Here is a 21,536-nt window from a genome sequence, read left to right on the forward strand (position 1 = left end):
CCTTTTGCCACTGCAGTTCCCAGGAGAGCCCTGCCATTCAGGGCTCTCCCGGGAACAGCAGTGGCAAAAGGAGCAGAACCCCAAACTGGCAGCTCCTCTGACATGGCTGTACCGCCCCAGCCTTACCCCCGAGCCTTGCCCCCCGAGCCTTGCCCTCCAGCAGAGCTGCTGTACAGACCCCAGACAGGACTCAGGAGGAACGGCTGCGTGGAAGACCTGTGGGCAGTTCAGCTGTGCTGGAAGAGCTGCTGGCGGGGGGCTGCCCAGTAGCCCCACGTTCTGCGGCTTTCGCTGCTGCGGTTCTGGAGAGCTCTCTAGTTCAGAAGTCTGTGGCGCAGCAGAAGGAGGACAGGGCCCCCCCACCCCTCCCCAAGATAACGTGGGATGAATCATGGAGAGAGAGAGCGCAGGGGTCTGGGCTGGGGGCGGGTCACATGTGCAGGTCACATGTCCCCCCCTTTAGCTGGTGCAACGTATTAGTGAGAAATGAATTCTATTTGCACCACTGGAGGAGACGGGGAACTTTGGCTAGGGTAACTAGGGCAAACCATGGCTCTTACATGAAGGCCAAGGAGATTTTTAATGTCCACACAGAGCCAAGATGACCTTAGTTTTCAAAGATTCAGTTTATCTACAATGATATGGACCTCCTTGAAAAAATGCTTTGAGATCTACTGATGAAAACTCTATATAAGAGTTAGCTATTATCATTATTGTTACACTGGAAGGACGAAAGAGTGAACTGATCCTGTTGGGATTTGAATCTGTGCTTCCAAGAAATTTATTTCAAACAGGATACTTAGATCATCATCCCCTTCAGGATCTAAAAGCCTGTTACAGACATTAACTAAGCCACACAACAGCCCTGTGAGGCAGGTATTGTTGGCCTCATTTTACAGATGGGGAAAGTGAGACACACAGAGATTAACGGATTTATCCAAGGCCACATAATGAGCCAGTGACAGAGCTGGAAATAAAATCCAGGACTCCTGAAGCTGACTCCCAGTCTGGCACTCTAACCACTAGACAACAGTCCCTGTATGTTTAGGATAGATTGCAAGAGACATATACCATTTCCTGGCTGGTGGTTCTCCTGGCTCACATCAGGGATGTTTCCATCTGTTACTGTCTCTGGCAAGATGCTGCCCAGGGTGTGTTTCAGTTGTTTTGGTTCCACTCTCTTAAACTGCTGCATCCTCTCCAGCACCAGCTCTGCTACCCGCAGCCTGGTTCCTGAGATCTGGTGCATCTTTGTAGGGGATGAGGTGGAGGTTGCTGGTTCTGCAGCAGCAGCAAAGGATGATCTGCGCTTGCCACTGCCTGGTGGGGAAAAAAGCAGTCCTAATAACTGTCCCATCTGGGGCTTTGCAAATCTGCATTAAACACCCAGCTAACAGGCCAGATGAGAGGTTTTTCAGAGAAGCCTCCTTTTACAGCAGCCTGAGAGATTCTTGATTTTGGAGTATGCTGATTCTGAGTGGACTGGATGCACAATCTGCTTAGCTACTGAGTTTCACCCCATAACAATAATCATAACTAGCTCTTGTACAGCACTTATCATCAGTAGATCTCAAAGTGCTTTACCAAGGAGGTCAGTGTCATCAACCTCACTTTACAGATGTGGAAACTGAGGCACTGAGCAGTGACATGTCTGGCCCCAGGTCATGCAGCAGGTCAGTTGCAGAGCTGGGAATAGGACCCAGATCTCCTGAATTCCAGTCCATGTGCTATCCATTGGGCCATACCAACTCCCAACCAGCACTCTAGGATCTGACTTCCAACCTCTACCAATGATGGGGCCTGAGAGATGCTGAGCAGTAGGGGTGAAGGGTTTCTGGAGAAATAGGGAGCAGCAGGCAGAAGGAGTTGCCAGGGCAACACCTCACTGCAGCCTTGGCTGCTTTGGGGAACCCTCCATTCTCTGTGCTTCACCTGACCGAGGGAGACCTCTCCTATCTGACAGCACTGTTGAAGAACAGTTACTAGGAACAGTCAAAGGTGTCAGACTAACGAGTTGAATACTGTCTAATGCACTGTCTAATGCAAAATGCACCCTCTGTGCCATCCTAACTGCCTGGTACCCCTCTCGGGTGGAGTTTAGAAAAGTTCCACTGAATAGGAGAGTCCTTCCAGCCCCAGGCTATTTTCCATTAGAAACATTTCAGAGTGAGGGAAGGAGACAGAGGTTGGAGATGTTACCTGCCAGGCTGTTCTGGTTACAGTTTGGTGCCATAGCATACAACTGAATGGCAGAAGGAGGATCTCCATTTCCATCTCCCAGTGGAGGCCCATCATTTCCACAGGCTGTAGCTTCACCTTCTGGTTCATGCCCCAATGCCTGCTCATTGGGGTTCGTGCACCCTGGCAAGCCCACTCTCTTTCCAACAGAGGAGTCATGCTGGCTTTTGCTCTTAGCAGCTGACTTGCTCTTTTTTAATTTGCTTTTTGTTGCAGTGCTCCTTGTCCCGCTCTGAACCTTCCTCCCTCCCTCGGCATCTCCAGCCTTTTTCCTGACCCTGCTCAATAGGTTAGCACAGAGTTCTTTAAAATCATCGTCCAGCTCATCCATCAGCCACCAGCCTCAAGACACTCAGCTTGGCTTCAGTGTGATGGAGCATGTGGGAGTACTGGACTGGGACAGCAGGGTCAGCGCAGATCTGCCTCCTTTGATGACCTAGTCCTCATTGTGCCTTCCACCATCCCGGAGATCTGCACACTCTGGATTCCAACAAGATCAACAGTGGGCACGTTTCTGGCTGGTCCAATATTTCGCCCTCTATAATTACAACTTAGCCATTAAGTCTAGTACAGTCTTCAAGGAGTCCATTTGATATCATTCATATTTAGGGGACTTCCTTGCTCTTTGCGAAGAAGGCTTTGCGAGGAGCTTTATCACAGCATCTAAACAAAAGAGATAAAAAAAGAGTGTAAATGAAGGATGGTCTGGAATAAGGTGGAGCTTTGAGGATCAGTGCAGGAAAACCCTGAATAGATAAGGTATATAACTGACACAAAGTATGATCAACCACTGAACTGCCAACAGACACAGGGCGTGTTAGGAGGTGAGACACAAGCATTTCAAAGTAGGTCCCTGACATTAGGCACAATTATCACATACACAGAAGCATGTTTCCTACTTTATGAATGGGCTGGAGCTCAGGACTTAAGAGTGACTTTTTTTTTAAAAAAAAAAAGAAAGTTCTGGAAGTGAATGCCAGGGAGTGGAACTAAAACCACACACACACTTCAGATTGAACACCTATGCCGTCGTAGTGTGAAATTCAGGTTTTTGTCAGAGCACCTTTTAATAGGATGGCCTGACATGGATAAGGCTTTTTCTGCTCCTGGTCTGTGTCTGGGAACAACCCCACTATACATAGTCAAACCAACATCCCTTCCCTTTCCACTCTCTCTATACACAGATACTTACTGCTGTCTGATCACTTTTAGTGTTTGCTGTGGTCATTGCTGGTAAACACTGCCTTGCAGGGCCGGAGGAAGGTTCACTCAGCAAACCAGACACTGGCCACTCTACAAAGTTCCATCAAAGTACAGAGACTAAATAATCTGAGATTTCAGAGTAGCAGCCTTGTTAGTCTGTATCCGCAAAAAGAAAAGGAGGACTTGTGGCACCTTAGAGACTAACAAATTTATTTACAATAAATCTGAGAACGTTTTAAAAAATATCAACAAATATTGTTGTTTTTGTGGATACAGACTAACAGGGCTACCCCTCTGATACTTAAGAAAAAAACTTTAATCTCTCTAAGTTATAGTAAACATAACACACTACTCAGAGGTTACCTGGATAGACATGTCCAGATGGAAATTGATCAAACCCCAAGTGATATTACAGCTAGATCTCTATTCTTAGACTGACTTCTTCCTACTCTCACAATATGGTATGGGCATGATTCATTTACAAGAGGTTTTATATTGCTCCCAATTCCTACTGCTTTCAGTCCTGAAACTGAGCGTTTCACTTGGAATGGCAGCAGTCACTGTTCAGTTTCTCCAGCAAAACTCTGGGCACCAAAAGAGTCAAAATGCAGGAAAAACACAAGATGGATTGTTTTCTCAAATGGCTTGGCTTCAGACACACAAGGCGAAGGAATGCTGGTTACACACTTTATGGGTCAGCCTCTCCTATAAGCAATGACAGATGTTAATGGATATTTTTCTTTCAACAGTCTCCCAAACCTGTAGAGATTTCGCTGTGAATCTTAGAGTAATTTCTTATGAGAGAGAAACAGATTTTTTTTTTTTTTGTAGCTAGTTCATTAAATTTATTTTCCTGGACAGTCTTGAGGCAGTTGTCACGACAAATTGACCACATTCTTCTAAGTAGAAGACAGCATAGAGAGAGAAACTGAATCTTCAGCCTCTAAGTTTCTACACAGTCCTCACAGACAAACTAGTGCTGTCACATTACTTAATGGTGACTTTCAAATACTGTACTTTGAAACAAATCCAGCACTTCTTTGTTTACTGTATGTGTTCAATGTGAGATGGGCAAAGCACAAAACTGATGTAGAACTTACTTTTTATATTCCTTCTTTTTCAGGTCTCAAAGTCTGGATTTGCAGGCTCTTGGTCATGCACTGTGCTGACAGTATCACATGAAACTTGGGGCTTGTCTTCACAAGAACACGCAGAAAATTAATCCAAATGAAAAAGGTGTGAATTTAAAGTGGATTAGTTAAATTGCATTAAATCCCTGCATGTTTTCTGATTCACTTCCAAAGTGAATTAAGATAAATCAAATTAATGCTGCTTTAAATCTGAATAAGAGTGTCCACACAGGGGTCCAGTGCAGTTTAACTAATCCATTTTTAAAAAATTATTCAGATTAACTTTCCTGAGTATTCCCATGTAGACAAGCCCTTAGAAATCCTTGGGCATTGGCTTAAAAGGGAAGGGAAGTATTGCTTCTTCACAACACTTCATGGGTTTGCAAAGTGCTTCTTTTAAATAACATATGCTCTTCCCCTATGGGATCAAAAAATCTTTCAAAGCCACCCAAACTAGCAAAATAAAATAAAAACACCATCACTTAGACCACCTAGGTGCCAACTCTATGATCCAGGTGGGTCCTGTGACTGATCTCCCATCACAAGGGTAGTGCATGCTGGGATGTCATACAAAATGGGACCAATAAAGGTGGATGTTGGGACCTGGAAAAATATGGGGGGAAAAGGTAAGAGTTAATTATGTTCTGAGTGCCTCTCTCACCTAGGCTATTTGACAGACAGGGAACACAACTCTAAAGGTGCTAGATTTTTCAAAGAATTTGCCATCTCCTTTAAATAGTGTAAATTATTTAAAATTGTCTGTGAGATCAGCTATAAGGGTCTCAGGGATTTGAAGGTTCAGCTGCTTTAGGCTTTCTTTTTTCCAAGTAGTGAAGTACTCTATGGAAATTATGACTACAAAAAGAAAGTGAACCATGAGCCCTTCTCAAGAGGAAAAGCATGAAAAAGTCAGTGAGCAAATCTACTGGAAGAGAAAGAAAACTAGATACCACAAAAATAATAATTATTATTAATAAAAATACTTTATTTCTCTATTTACTCCTGAAATAGATGACTTCTTGTCTCATTGGAACATAGGAATTCTGACATTGGATCTAGTCCAGTATTCTGTCTCCAACAGAGGGCCAGATGCTTCAAAGGATGGTACATGAAATCATGCAGTAGGCAGATGTGGAATAATCTGCACCCCACATTAAATCTCATCCTAATCCCTAATGATTATCTTAAACCCAGAACCATGAAATTTAATATCCCTTCCAAAATGTGTAAGCGGTAATGACAACAACTCTGGATATTCTTGTTACCTATATAATATCCAATCCCTCTTTGAATCTTGCTAAATTTTTGGACTCACTGACATCCTGTGGCAATGAATTCCCCAATTTAATTAGGTGCTGTGTGAAAAAGTATTTCTTTTTATCACTTCTGACTTCACCAGGTTTTAATTTAAAACCCTGTAAGGTGTTCAAGTAGGGAGTCACCAACAGTGCTCCCTCTAATTTTTTCCACACGTGTGTGATGAATTTTGTTATGTGCACCAATATGGAGGTGATGTGTGGTGGGACCAAGGGGTTCGGAGTGTGGGAGGGGGCCCAGGGCTGGGGCAGAGGGTAGGGGTGCAGGGGTGTGAGGCCTCCGGGAGGGGGTGTGGGCTTTGGGGTGAGGCCAGGGATGAGCGGCTCAGGCTGGGGCAGAGGGTTGGGATGCAGGCTCTGGGGTGGGGCAGGGGATGAGGAGTTCAGGGCTGGGGCAGAAGGTTGGGGTGGCGGGGTGAGGGCCCTGGCTGGGAGTGTGGGCTCTGGGGTGGGGGTGGGGATGAGGGGCTCGAGGTACAGGCTGTCCCAGGGCCACAGTGGGGAGAGAGGACTCCCCCCAGCAGCACCTGGGCTGGGGGGAGAGGCGCATCTCCCCTGGCCATGGCAGGTCCGGGACTGAGTTGGGGCCGAGGACGGGGCGCCCCACCCCCAGCAGGTTCAGGCTGCGGCTGGGTTCAGGCCGATGGAGGGGTGCTCCTACCCTGGCTGTTCTGGGCAGGGGCTAGATTCGGGCCGGGGGAGGGATACCCCTCCCCCAGCAGGTCCCAGCCAGGCGGGTTTGCTGAGTGTCCGTACGGCGCTTAATAGGCTGCTGCGCAGCCACCCAGCTGTGCAGCTTACAGGGAACTTAGGTCACCAACAAATCCACAAAATACCTGGTATTCTGGTACTGGTGCATGAGATCATGTCAGTGGAGGCTAAGCGGCACACTCTTCAAAATTGCTTCCTCCACATGTGACACTGGACAAAGGTTTTATAGTACTACCAGACAGGGAACAAACCACAAAAAAAACTTAAAACCAGAAGCTTAAAAATCAGACAAATGGCCTGTCTATGTCCAAGTAATTTACATTTTCCCCTCCTATGTGCATTCCTTTGCATTTATCAACCCTTAACTTCATGTGCCATTGTGTTGCCCATTAACCCAGCTGGATTAGATCTTTCTGAATTTCCTCACAGGCCTGTCTGGTCCTGACTAACCTAAATAATGTTGTGTCATCTGGAAAATCTTATTACCTCACTGCTCTCCTCTCTGTCTGGATCATTAATATACATACACCGGACCTAATATCGAACCCTGAGTCCTACTGTTAACTTTTTGCCTTGATGAAAATTGACCACTTATTTCTACTCTTTGTATCCTGTCTCCTAGTCAGTTTCTGATCTATGACAATACTTTGCTTCTCACACCATAACTACTTAACTTCAGAGTGGATTGATTTAAATCAAAGTGATCTGAATCACCAATTTTAATCAGTATTTAAATCAGCAATCAGGAAACCTTGATTTAACTCATTGATTTTTAATCTTGTTTTGCTTTTGTACTTTTTAGTTACTTTCCTAAAGAAAGGTTGATTCTCACTGGTTGGTAACCATTATCACATGTTGATTTGCAACTAAATATAGCCTCTACACTAAATTTGGTCCTTCTTTTTGATAACCAGGAGGATACACTATATCTATACACATTTATTTAAATTACACAGCTCAACTCCCATTTATTCAGATTCTTAGCATTTATATTTTTTATTATATTAGAAAATGATGAACGATAGATTTCTTATTTACTAGATGATTAATTTTTTACTTGTGATTTGTGTCAAGTTCTATTTGGATGGAAATTGAAGTTCAATTAAAAATGCACCAAAACAGCATTTAAAAAAATAATAAATAAAATTATCTTAAATGTTCCGGACACATAAGGAAAAAATATATCATAATATATTTTGCATTTAAAATTAACTGATTTATTAAGCAAAACAAGTATTATCTGTAGTTAGTGAACTGAACTGATTGTTTCCAGTCACCCTGTCCATCAAGATTTTAGAACTAGTAGAGTTGGTTTTCTCCCACCTACTTTTTATTCATAAGTTGGAAGAGGAAAACAAGCTTTCCTGCTTTTTCAGCTCCCATTCAGTTTCTCAACTTTGAATGAATTAGTCATTGACCTAAACTAACTGAATATACTGATATGAAAAGAATATTCTCTCTGCACCTGCAGAAGAGGAGGCTGCTGCTGTCAAAGACTAGTTTAGCACTTCAACAAACTCTGGTTCCAGATGCTCAACCAGTGAGTACCACCAATTCAGGGGTCTGACTTTCTTTAAAACTTAGCAGCAAACATGTACTGCTTACCATTATTTTTTTATTTTAATTTGATTTTAATAGTTTATAAGTTTCGGACTTAATATAACTTATCAATTTCAAATTTAACTATGTTTATTTAAAAAATAAATACACTTGTATTTAACTTAAATTTTAAAATGCCAAGTTAAATACAAAAAATATTTTTATCCATCCTGCTTAGCTTCTTTAGCATCTTCCTGTGAGAGACATTGTCAAAAGCCCTTTGAAAGTCTAAGTAAACTATGTTGACTGGTTTTCCTTTATCCACTACTTTCCTGACATGTTCAAAGTATTCAAAAGGTTAGTGAGACATGATTTTCCTTTGCAGAAACCATGCTGATTTGACCCTCACATTACGATTTTCCACAGGTTTTATCATTATATTTTTAAATATCATTTCAACCAATTTACGAGGTACAAATGCAAGGCTTACTATTCTGTAACTCCCCAGCTCACCCTTATAATCTTTTTTTTAAATAACGTAAAACATTTCCTACCCTCTAATCCTCTGGTGCAGTAGCTGTTTTTAATGAGACTGAACATTTTTTCCTAGCAGCTCGGTTCCCTCAGGACTCTTTGATGCACCATCTAGGCCTGGTGACTTATTGTCTTTAAATCATCAATTTGTTCCAGGATCTCTTCTTCAGTCATCTCATCTTTATCATCAGAAAAGTGCAGGTCTGGGATAGATATCTTCCTGAAACCTCCTCTGTATTCTGTAGACACCTGTTTTCTACCTTGCTACTAAATACACTTCCATGTCCATTATTCATGAAGGCCTCATTCTCAAAGATCCGGATTCTGCCACCCTTACTGATAAATAATATGTTACTCTGTGATTATTCCTTAATTTGAACAGGATTACCTGGGGAATAAAGCATGAAACATCAGTAAGGGTGGCAAAATCAGACCTTTAAAAATTAAGGGTCTGATTCTGACATCATTATTTGTTGTTCCCTTGAGGAGATAGTGCAGATTACACCATCCTACAGAGAGCCATGCTGGTTCCATATGCCCATGGCTCCATCAGCAGCACAGCTTTGAAGGAGAGTGCGTATTCTGATGTGGGATGCAGAGAACTGGGAGCAACTGATACATTTGCAGTGCCTGACACTGAAGAGCAGGAGACCCAGACTCAAATCACAGTCTGTGTGACAGCCATAGCTTGGACTGCTAAAAAAGCAGCTCACCCATGTCTGGGGGAGTGCATCATCTCACTCAAGAGCAGATCAATAAAGTATTGGCACTGATGGTCCCTCAAGGGTGGCCATAATTTAAGGAGGTCCCAAGGGATAGGGTCTAAGTAGCGGGAAGGTTGGAGGCGCCTCATTCTTCAAAAATTAAATTAAATGTTTCTTTTTTCCATATGCACCTAGGTTTCTAATTATAGAAAGTTCCCAATGAAGAGTTGCTCCATGCTGCTGTGCTGGCACCATAAATATTACTTCCCCTCCCTTGAAGGCTAGTTACAAAAGATCTGGAAGGTTGGTAGCAGAGTCTTCAATCAAGCCAGTCAAAACACAGCATGGGGAAAGAATTGGTGTTTGTGCTGGAAACCACATAGAAAGAGACAGACCCCCTGGCATATTTCCAACCCAAATACTGCAACTAAAAACTTTCCTACAGTCCTCATTACTTCCCATTCCTGCTGGAAAGAAACTCACAAATACAAAGCAGACCTTCCTGAGGAGCAGAGACCCCTATGCCTCTCACACACCTTCCCTCATGCAGTCTCTGTCTATCCAGTTCTACACAGGTTCTTATACCATGCTCGTCACAGTAGTATCTCCAGCACATGCACTTATCTGTAAACACAGTATGACAGACTCACTATATTGCTGGACTGTCCACAAGGTATGGCTTCTCTATGGCCCTGGGTGAGCAGAAAACATCTCAATGTGCAATGGCAATCAAAAAGCTAAAAGAATATTAGGAAAGGGATAGATAAGAAAATATCATAATGCCACTACAGAAATCCATAATATGCCCACACCTTGAATACAGCATGCAGATTTGGTCATCCCATCCCAAAAAAGATATATCAGAATTGAAAAAGGTACAGAAAAGAGCAACAAAAATGAGGACTGTTCATCTTAGAAAAAAGATGACTAAGGTAGGATATGATAAAGGTCTACAAAATAATTAATGGTGTGGAGAAAGTGAATAGGGAAGTGTTATTTACCCCTTCTCATAACACAAGAACCAGGGGTCCCTTAATTTCATTAAGTACTTCTTAACACAACGCACAGTCAACCTCTGAAACTTATTGCCAGGGGATGTTGTGAAGGTCAAAACTATAACTGGCTTCAAAAAAGATCATGGTGGATAGGTCCATCAATGGCTATTAACTCAGATGGTCAGAGGTGTCACTAAACCACTCACTGCTAAAAGCTGGGACTGGATCACAGGAAATGTATCACTTGATAATTGCCCTGTTCTGTTCATTCCCTCTGAAGCATCTGGCACTGGCAACTGCTGGAAGACAGGATACGGGGACAAATGGACCAGTCATTGGTCTGACCCAGCATAGCTATTCTTATGTTCTTATGAATCCATGTACAAGTGCAACCACAAAATACCATCAGTACCACATTCAAGTCAAATAGCTTTAAGAAGTAATTAATAACCTCACCTGCTCATCAAGCTGACCAAGTCTATTAAAAATAGACTTGCTGATTTGGTTCATTGCTCCCAAAATGTATTTTTACATTTCTCTCAAGTAAACTACTTTTTCTCTTACTAACTTAAGTTCCAGACCACTCTGTATCCCATTGCAATGTTACTTACCATTGTTACACACCCCATCTGAATGCTATTGTTAAGCTCTGATATCATACAAACAATTTCAGTTTAGAACAGGAATTCCCACTTATTTCCATTCAGCAGACTACTGCAAAAGAACAAGAGACCATCTCACAGACCTTCATTTGAAATGCTCTGATGCCTGCTTCTCAAAAATATTAATTCTACAAACCATAAACAAGGGCTTTGCACACACCTGAAACATAGTTTGAGATTGAGTCGTCTAGAACAAAGTATTTAATCATAGCACCCTGTTTATGTTGCTGTACCGTATCACTAGGCACTTCCACTGGATATCCCTATTATCACATATGGCTAGGGCTGGGGGGGGAAAATCATATGTAAAAGGACCTGTGGTCTATTTTTCTTGGACTCTAAAGCTGATCTTTAAAAAGTTTCTAGATGTTTCAATAACAAAGATACATCTTTGTAAAGAGCACTGTGTCCTAATAACCAGCATGCAAAAAACTACCTCCAGCCGATCACCAGCAGCAGGCAGCTAAGGTGGAAACTTACCTATCCCCACTCCATGGATCTCAATGAGATCTGAACTTCAATCCCACTTGGGACTTTTTCAGTGCTAAAGCAATGACCGCACCCACCTGGAGACATGAGATTTTCTAACATCTGTACAATGTCCAGCACAATGGGGCCCCAATTAGGACTAGGGCCTTTGAGTATTATCATAATATATGTATTTACTCATGATAATAATAAAGTCCCTGCAAACACTTGTGCTTAACTTTACTACGAGTAGCCCACTGAAGTCAATTCAACTACCTGTGATAGTAATAATAAATCATAATAAGACCTAGCTTTTATATAGCACTTTTCATCAATAGATCCTGAAGCACTTTACAAAAGATGTCAGTATCATTAACTGCATTTTACAGATGAGGAAACTGAAGCATAAAGTGGGGGAAGGTGACTTGCCCAAGGGCACACACTAGGCCAGTAGCACAGTAACCCTAAGCTGGAAATAAAGCTGAGCATGAGAATGTTTGCAGGCTCAAGGCCAACACTTTGTCTTAAACCAGTGCCTCTCAAGCTATCTGATGTGGGGGACCGGCAATTTTTTCCCACAATTTGCGCACAGACCGGCAGCCGATGGCCCGTGGACCGGCACCGGCCCGCAGACCACCACTTTGAGTAGCACTGTCTTAAACCACCACACCCTCTGCTTTTCCACCCAGGATGAGCTCTTTCTGTACCCAGTCCCTTCTGTCCTTGAAAGCAAAAGGCAGATTTCCACTTTGCTGCCTTGAAGAAGCTGCAGAGAGAGTCCTCAACTGCTGAATCCCCAGGTAATGCGGCCTGAGTGAACGTGCATTACCTATTTTTAAGGAACAGCACAAGTGAGTGAAGTAGCTAACCATGAATTTGATTACTATAAATATCTGTAACCATAAGACAGTGCTGCAATAGCTTAAGGAAAAATCCACGCAATTTTTAACAATATCCCACATTTTAATTTTTACTGCAAATTCCTAAAGGCATTTATTATTTCATCTCTGCACCGCTTGGTTACGTGTAGAATCTGCATGAAAGGCCTGATTCACCTCTCTTGCCTGTTTAATTCTACTGAAGTCAACGGAGTTATTTCTGATATATACTGATAAGAGAGGAGAAGCAAGCCCTAGATATGGCAATTGTTTTGGCTTCACTTTAGTAATATAAATTTAATTTTTAGTGAATTTAATCCTAGGGATAGATGCCACACTGAATACTGAAATCTTCAATCCACAGAACAATTACTACAGAATATAGAAGTTGCCACCTGGATTGGACCTGAGATCCATCCAGTATGATATGCTGTCCCTAACAATGGCCAGTACCAGATGCTTCAGAGAAAGATGCATGAAACCACTCAGTATGAAGATATGGGATTATCTGCCCCCATGAAGACCTCACCATAATCCCTAATAGTTAGAGGTTGGTTTGAGCACTGAAGCATTTTCATCTCTCTTTCAAAATTTGTTACCATTATCTATTGTAACTATGAATGTTCTTGTTATCCATATAAATGCTCAATCTCTCTTTGAATTTTGCTAATGTTACGGCCTCAAAGACAACCTGTGGCAATGAGTTCCACAGTATAATTACACCTGTGAAATTTTTTTACATTTGCCATAATTTAATTCCATTGATATCCCCTTGTTCCTGTGTTGGAAGACAGGGAGAACGGAAACTCCTGATCTACATTCTATATACCAGTAATTATTTGATAGACTTTTATCATGTACTATCACAATCCACTTAGAAAAGAGATGAGCATTTTAAAAGGTATAATAAAAAGAGAATAATTTAACAGTGGCTTTACTCTTCCTTTTAAAGGGCATTTATTCACCAAATCCCATACTGTAATATGTTTACTCCACAGTTCCAGTTAGATGTTTTGCCACTTTTTAAAATCCATGAAAATCAGACTGAATTGCATAGCAATGTTTCCCATTGCCCTAAATATGAGTTACAGATAACTTTACCTATGCTTAAAAAAAAGAGAGTGAGCTAGTATTGTTTATGCTCCCCTGAACCAGCGTTTGTCCTTTGTCCCTTTCTAGGCCGTGGGAGGTTGGAAAGGTTTTAAGGTGATCAGGCCAGCTCGACTTTCTGCACGTATACTAGCTACAGAAAGGAGGAGGTAACACTGGTAGGCGTGGAATGCACATTAGGAAACCTAACCCGCGCAGTGCTGTGTCAAGTGCCTCATCTGCTGGTGGGCAGAGGCTGCCCGTCGAGTTGTCACTAGTCTTGCCCCATTTCCCAGCAGGTGCTGGGGAGACATCATGCTGCTAGGTAACACAGTGATGATGGTACGATGACATCAAAGCAGCACAGCCTGACGTGACCATGGTATAACGGCACAGTAGTGACATCACCTATACGTGCTGATGTCACGGAACAAGCAGCGGTGCCAGGGCTGTCAGGGCAATAGGAAACCTCCCCCCAAGGTGCAGGCAGGGCCCCCCCTCCCGCTACACCGGCTCTCCCCGGCCTCCCTTGGCCCCTCTGACCTCCGCTGGGAGGGGCGGGCTCCATCCGTTCCGCACCCCTTGGGGCAAACAGCCAGGCGGCAACAAATTCCGTCCGAGGCGCATGCGCGCATGATCTGGCGCGCATGCGTACAACAAACGGTGGCGGTTGCCCGTGAACACTAGAGCGCTTTCCGTCGCCTTGTCCCTTTGCGCATGCGTAAAGCATACCGGCACGTCACAAGGCCCACCTCCCAAAAGTGTTTCTGTAAGCATGCGCAAAGCCACACCTGTGTGCCCTGTTGGGCATGCTCGGGAAGAGCTAGGCAGGGGAGGGGCCGGAAATAATAGTTAGGGGAGCTCCCACAGTGGTGGCGGCGGCGGCGGCCGTTTGTCAGTCACGTGAGAGGGGCTCCGCGCTCGGCTCTTGCCAGTCACGGGAGGCGGGGCCGCTTCGCCCGCCCCAGGCTCGCCGCTCCTGGTGCTGGAGCGCTCAGCTGCCCGGCGGCGCACCTGTCCTCGTGCCCTGGGCAGGCGGGGTCGTCGCAGCAGGAAGTGGCCCTGGGTCCGGAAAGGAGGGAAGTTCGGCTTTGTCTGCGCTACCACTTTTGTTGGTCAGGGGTGTGAAAAAACCAGCCCCCTGATGGACATAAGTTTCACCAACAAAAGTGCAGGTGTGTGGTGTAGGGGCTCTTGTGCCAGCATCGCTCCCGCCGCTGGTTGGAGGTGGTTTAATTAAGTCAGCAGGAGAGCTCTCGCCTGCCAGCAAAGAGCAGTTACCCATGAGACACGGTCTGTAGTGTAGACACAGCCGTAGAGGGAACTTGCCCTATCCGTAGTTACCAGTGCAGGGAAAATGGAGTACTCGCTTCCCTTCGCCGAGCCCTGTGATCTGACAATAAGGAATCTCATTACTAGCCCAATAACTGAAAAGAAAAGAAATACCCCTTGTACAATATAGTCTCAGCAGCTGGGTAGTTCACTGTCACAGGAGGACAGAGGAAGATTATTTTAACACCAATGATAATTATGCCTACTAAAACAAGGGTAATCTTTCAATGGAAGTTAGGAGCCTAAATACCTTTGAAGATCTGGGCCTGAGTGGCTTTGTTGAATGTAAACCTGCAAAACTCATTCTCTCAATCTCATACCAAAGGAGCCATTGAATGCTTTTCAGTATTTCAGACTCCTGCAATGGTTTTACATTTTAAGCATTGAGAAACAACTATGTTGGGCCTTCTGGCAAGACTATCTGAAATAAAAATCCCTAATGGCCCTTATTTCACACATGCACAGCTTGGTTATGTGTTGGGGCTTTGTTGGGGGATGGTTCCTGGGATTCAAATAAGCCAAGTTTCCACTTTTCAATATCCATAGGTCCTACACATGCCTATCACAACATGTGGTGTAGCTCATTCACTGCATCAAATGCCCCAATGTCCAGCTGAAACCAATCACTGCACTCTCAAATGAACTCACACAGAAAAATAATAAAAGACAGAAACATCGTATCTCCCCTGGGTGAACGCTTTTCACAAAACAGTCATTCCTTATCTGACCTCTGACTTCTTATTCTCAAAGGAAATCTGCACAGCACCTTCAAAAGACAAGCCTGTCCTAAATTAATAACTTTGTTAGGTTTCAGAGTAGCAGCCGTGTTAGTCTGTATCCGCAAAAAGAACAGGGTTACTTGTGGCACCTAAGAGACTAACAAATTTATTTGAGCAAAAGCTTTTGTGGGCTACAGCTCACTTCATCAGATGCATGCAGTGGAAAATACAGTGGGGAGATTTTATATACACAGAGAACATGAAACAATGGGTGTTACTATAAGGAGAGTGATTAGTTAAGGTGAGCTATTACCAGCAGGAGAGGAAAAAAACCTTTTGTAGTGATAATCAAGACGGGCCATTTTTCCAGCAGTTGACAAGAATGTGTGAGGAACGGGGGGGAGGGAATAAACATGGGGAAATAGTTTTACTTTGTGTAATGACACATCCACTCCCAGTCTTTATTCAAGCCTAATGTAATGGTGTCCAGTTTGCAAATTAATTCCAATTCAGCAGTCTCTTGTTGGAGTCTGTTTTTGGAGGGTTTTTTTGGTAATATTGTGACTTTTAGGTCTGTAATCAAGTGACCAGAGAGATTGAAGGGTTCTCCGACTGGTTTTTGAATGTTATAATTCTTGACGTCTGATTTGTGTCCCTTTATTCTTCTACATAGAGACTGCCGATTTGGCCAATGTACATGGCAGAGGGGCATTGCTGGAACATGATGGCATATATCACATTGGTAGATGTATAGGTGAACGAGCCTCTGATAGTGTGGCTGATGTGATTAGGCCCTATGATGGTGTCCCCTGAATAGATATGTGGACACAGTTGGCAATGGACTTTGTTGCAAGGATAGGTTCCTGGATTAGTGTTTTTGTTGTGTGGTGTGTGGATGCTGGTGAGTATTTGCTTCAGGTTGGGGGGCTGTCTGTAAGCAAGGACTGGCCTGTCTCCCAAGATCTGTGAGAGTGATGGGTCTTCCTTCAGGATAGGTTGTAGATCCTTGATAGTGCGCTGGAGAGGTTTTAGTGGTAACACCCATTGTTTCATGTTCTCTATGTATATAAAATCATCCTACTGTATTTCCAACTGTATGCATCCGATGAAGTGGGCTGTAGCCCACGAAAGCTTATGCTCAAATAAATTTGTTAGTCTCTAAGGTGCCACAAGTACTCCATAACTTTGTTAGACACTAAAAACCACGGACTCAATAGACAGTGAACATAGGCCTGCAAAACTCATTCTCTGAATCTCATACCAAAGTGCTTTTCAGTACTTCATGTCTCACTCACTACAACAGTGGTCACCAACCAGTAGATCATGATTGATCATGGAACCTCTGACAGTCAACCTCAGTCTCCCATCTCGTTTTCTTCCTCCTCCACTCCACACCCGCTCTAGAGGTCCACGCCATTCACCAGGTCCCTCCTCTCCTCCACCCCCGCGGAGTTAGGGGGGTGAAGAGGGACACAGTAAGTAGGGGGGTCAGGAGGAGAGCTGTGGGCTGGTGAGGGTCTTGTGGCCGGAGGGTGAGGAGGCAACTGGCAGGAGGGGGGATCTGGGAGCGGGCCAAGGGGGTGAGGAGGTGAGTGGCAAGTGGGGGTGTCTTGTGCTGGGTGGCTAAGGAGGCAAGCAGCAGGTGAGTGGTAGGCGGGGGGATCTGGTGGCGGGCCAGAGGGTGAGGAGGTGAGCAGCAGGCAGGGGGGATCTGGCAGCGGGCCAAGGGGGTGAGGAGCAGGTGGGGGTGTCTTGTGCTGGGTGGCTAAGGAGGCAAGCAGCAGGTGAGTGGTAGGCAGGGGGATCTGGTGGCGGGCCAGAGGGTGAGGAGGTGAGCAGCAGGCAGGGGGGATCTGGCAGCGGGCTGGGGGTGAGGAGGCCAGGGGCAGGTGTGGGGGATCCAGCGGGGAGGCGGTGAGGAGAAGAGTGGCAGGTGTAGGGGGGATCTGGTGGCAGGCCAGGGAAGTGAGGTGGTGAGCGGCAGGCGGGGGGAGGGGTCTGGCAGTGGGCTGGGGAGGCAAGTGGCAGGCAGGGGGGTTTTGTGGCAGGCAGGTGAGGAGGCGAACGGCAGCTGGGTGTCCAGGTGAGCGGCAGGTGGGGGGGATCTGGTGGCAGGCCACGGGCAAGTGGGGGATGGGCCTTGCGGTGGGCAGGTGGGTATGCAATCTTGTGGTGGGCAGGTGAGGAGGTGAGCAGTAGGCTAGTGGCAGGCAGGGGGGATCTGGCAGCAGGCCCGGGGGGTGAGGAAGCAAGCAGCAGGCGAGGGAGGGATCCTGTGGTTGGTGGGTGAGGAGGCAAGCAGCAGGCGGGAGGATCTGGCGACAGGCCAGGGGATGAGGAGGTGAGCGGCAGGCAAGTGAGGAGGTGAGTGGGAGGTAGGGGGATCTGGAGGCGGGCCGGGGGGCAAGGAGGCGAGCGGCAGGCAGGTGAAAAGGTGAGTGGCAAGTGCTGGGTACCTGGCAGTGGACCAGGGACTGAGGAGGCGAGCGACAGGCAAGGGGGGGGGTCTTGTGGTGGGCAGGTGAGGAGACAAGCAACAGGCGGGGGAGGGGTCTTGTGGTGGGCGGGGGAGGAAGGGAGTGACCAGGTGAGGGGGATCTGGCGGCAGGCCGGGGGGGACGGGGGGAGGAGGTGAGCAGCAGGCCAGTAGCAGGCAGGGGGGATCCGGCGGCGGGCCAGGGAGGTGAGGAGGCAAGTGGAAGGCAGTGGGGGGTCTTGTGGCAGGCGGGGAGAGTTTCTCGCGGCAGACGGGTGGGATCTGGGAGCAGGCTAGGGGGGTGAGGAAGTGAGCAGCAGACAGTGGGGAAGGTGTCTCATGGCAGCTGGGTGAAGAGACTAGCATCAGGAGAGAGGGGGTCTGGACACGGGAAGGGGGGTCTTGCAGCAGGCGGGGGATGAGGAGGGACTGGGTGGGGAGGTCTTGTGGCAAGATGCAGTGAGTGGGGCCGGAAGTGGGGCTGGGGTTGAGTGTGGGCTGGCAATGGACAGAAGAGGTGGGACAGGGAGCTAGGTTCCCCGCTGGGAAGCTTTACCTACTGCCCATGATAGCTAGGGATGATGAATTGATCCCCTCAACATGACAAGTTATTAATTTGAAACAGCTTTGTAACTACTTTTAAAACAGCACTTATTATTGTTTGCAAATGCAGAATTGAAAAAAAAAGAAAAAAAGCTTATCGTGCGTGGCATGCATGTCTACCGCTCAGAAGCGTTTCCTATAGACTACAGTCGTAGCTAGTGCTCTCCTGTTTTCTCTTTTTATAATAAAAAATACATACCTAGCTAACAAAGAGTGATGAACCTGAGCCATCTAAAAAGAAACCAAAAACCTACAACTTTCCATTCGGAATGGGAAAATGAATTTCTGTTTGCAACAGTAAAAGGTAAGTGTGTATGTCTTCTCTGTCACACAAGTATATCCAGAAGTAAAAAGGGGAATTTAGAAAGACATCACAAACAATGCATAGCAAATTCAAGAACAGTTTCCCGTTGAACAGCGCACTTCATACAAATAAAGTTAATTAATTGAAGGCTGCTTTGAAAACTCAACTGTCATTTTTTACTAAACCAGCAGCAAAAGGGAAGGTCTCTGCTGAAGCATCGTTACATGTTTGCCATCTGCTGGCAAAACACAAGAAATCGTTTACAGATGGAGAAGTATTTAAAGAAGCAATGACTGTGGCACTCCTTATTTAAAGACTTTAAAAACAAAGAGGAAATAAAGACAGCAATCCAGAGCATATCACTCGGTGCTTCCACAGTAGCCAGATGGATGGAATCTTTGTCTGAAGACATCCTTCTACAACTACAAGAGGATTTGAATGACTGCGAATGCTTTTCACTGCAGTTCAATGAATGAGCCGACATGACCGACACAGCCCAGGTAATTGTTTTTGTTCAAATGGTTTTTAAGGACGTGACAACTAAAGAGGACCTTCTGACTGTTTTGACCCTTAAAGAAAGAACAAAAGGTGAAGATATCTATGACAAATTCAAAAAGTACATGCTTGAGAAAATCATTCCAGTCAAGAAACTTGTTTCGATCACAACAGATGGTGCACCCCCCATGCTTGACGCACATGCTGACATGATCCAGATTTTCCTTCATTTGTGGATTACAACTGTGTAATCCACCAGCAAGCACTAGCGAGTGAAGTTAACGGATTTTTCACATGTAATGAAAATCATTGTCAGAACTGTAAACTCAATTTGAGCAAGAGCCCTCCAGCTCCGCTTGTTTAAATCCTTACAAAAGCAATTTTCCTTCTCTTGATATTGACATCTCCTCATCAATTATTGGGAGTGGACCACATCCACCCTGATTGAATTGGCCCTGTCAACACTGGTTCTCCACTTGTAAGGTAACTCCCTTCTCTTCATGTGTCAGTATTTTTATGACTGCATCTGTAATTTTCACTCCATGCATCTGAAGTGGGTTTTTTACCCATGAAAGCTTATGCCTAAATAAATCTGTTAAATCTTTAAGGTGCCACCGGACTCCTCGTTGTTTTTACTTGAAGAAGTGGATTCTGCTTATGGTGAGCTGCTCCTCTATGTGGATGTGAGGTGATTAAGCAGGATCGAATTTTGGATCTAATGCCTGAAATCATCACTTTTCTAAAATCAAGGAACGAAGTGTGCAATGAGCCATCAGACAATGCATGGCCTTCAGGTTCCTCCTTACTGACATAACATCCTAACTGAACGAGCTGAACAGTGAACTGTTGGGAAAGGACAGAGACCTATCACATATGATCAGTGCAGTGAATACATTCAAATTGATACTGGGTCGGTAGTGTGATGGGTTCAGTCACAAAGACCCTCCTGGGACTGTCACATGATGTGCTGAGATTACCTCTGAGCCCATTTTCCCTGCCAGTTCGGGACTCCAGAACCCTGTCTTGTTGAGCCAGACATGCTAGCCTGCTGCAACACAGACCCAGGGTCTTGGCCATGCCCCCAAACCTGCAGACTAAACTGAAAACAGCTCAGCAGGTTTACCTGTCTCCAGCACCCAGACACCCACCTCCCAGTTGGATCCAAACCCCAAACAAATCTGTTTTACTCTGTATATTATTCAGGGTAAACTCATAAATCGTCCGCCCTCCATAACACTGATAGAGAGATATGCACAGCTATTTTCTCCCCCAGGTATTAATCACTTACTCTGGGTTCATTAATAAAGAAAAGTGATTTTATTAAGTACAAAAAGTAGGATTTAAGTAGTTTCAAGTAATAACAGATAGAACAAAGTAAGTCACCAAGCAAAATAAAGCAAAAACACGGAAGTCTAAGCCTAGTACATTAAGAAACTGATTACAGGTAAATCTCACCCTCAGAGATGTTCCAATAAGCTTCTTTCACAGACTAGACTCCTTCCTAGTCTGGGCCTAATCCTTTCCCCTGGTACAGTCCTTGTTAGTTCCAGCAGACATCTTAGGTGGAAAGCAGGGGTTTTCTCATGACTTGGAACCCTCTTTGTTCTGTTCCACCCCCTTTCATAGCTTTGGCACAAGGTGGGACTCTTTTGTCTCTCTGGGTCCCTCCCACCACCCTCCCCCTTTTAAATGGAAAAGTAACAGATTTAAGATGGATTCCAGTATCAGGTGTCATGATCACATGTCCTGTGAGTCCCCAGACTCCATTCTTCCTGGGCTGGCCCACAAGCACACAGGAAGGTTTGAAAGTAAACAGAGCCATTTACAACCAATTGTCCGAGTCAATGGGAGCCATCAAGATTCTAAACCACCATTAATGGCCCACACTTTGCATAATTACAATAGGACCTCAGAGTTATACTTCATATTTCTAGCTTCAGATACAAGAATGATACATACATACAAATAGGAGGAATATATTCAGTAGGTTATAACCTTTGTTATGATACCTTACAATAGACCTTTTGCATAAAGCATATTCCAGTTACATCACATTCACACTCATAAGCATATTTCCATAAAACATATGGAGTGCAACGTCACATGTGGTCCTCCCAGTTAAACGATAATATGCTGCAAC

At 44.9% G+C, this 21,536-nt stretch overlaps 1 protein-coding gene across 4 annotated transcripts in view; it reads right to left on the reverse strand.

Annotated features, from left to right (window-relative positions):
• SLX4 (SLX4 structure-specific endonuclease subunit) overlaps positions 1-14,144 on the reverse strand; it is a 38,817-nt gene extending 24,673 nt beyond the window's left edge. For all 4 annotated transcript variants that reach the window (XM_048866811.2, XM_048866809.2, XM_048866810.2 and 1 more), the window contains exons 1-3: positions 14,011-14,144; positions 2,200-2,901; positions 1,072-1,320 (exon numbers count right to left, since the gene is read on the reverse strand). In XM_048866811.2, coding sequence (XP_048722768.2) covers positions 1,072-1,320; positions 2,200-2,569 — 619 coding nt within the window. In that variant the 5' untranslated portion in view covers positions 2,570-2,901; positions 14,011-14,144. The remainder of the gene's footprint in view (positions 1-1,071; positions 1,321-2,199; positions 2,902-14,010) is intronic.
• Between the last annotated feature and the right edge of the window lie 7,392 nt (positions 14,145-21,536).

Source organism: Caretta caretta, chromosome 10 (genome assembly GCF_965140235.1).
Source record: "Caretta caretta isolate rCarCar2 chromosome 10, rCarCar1.hap1, whole genome shotgun sequence".
NCBI lineage: Eukaryota > Metazoa > Chordata > Testudines > Cheloniidae > Caretta > Caretta caretta.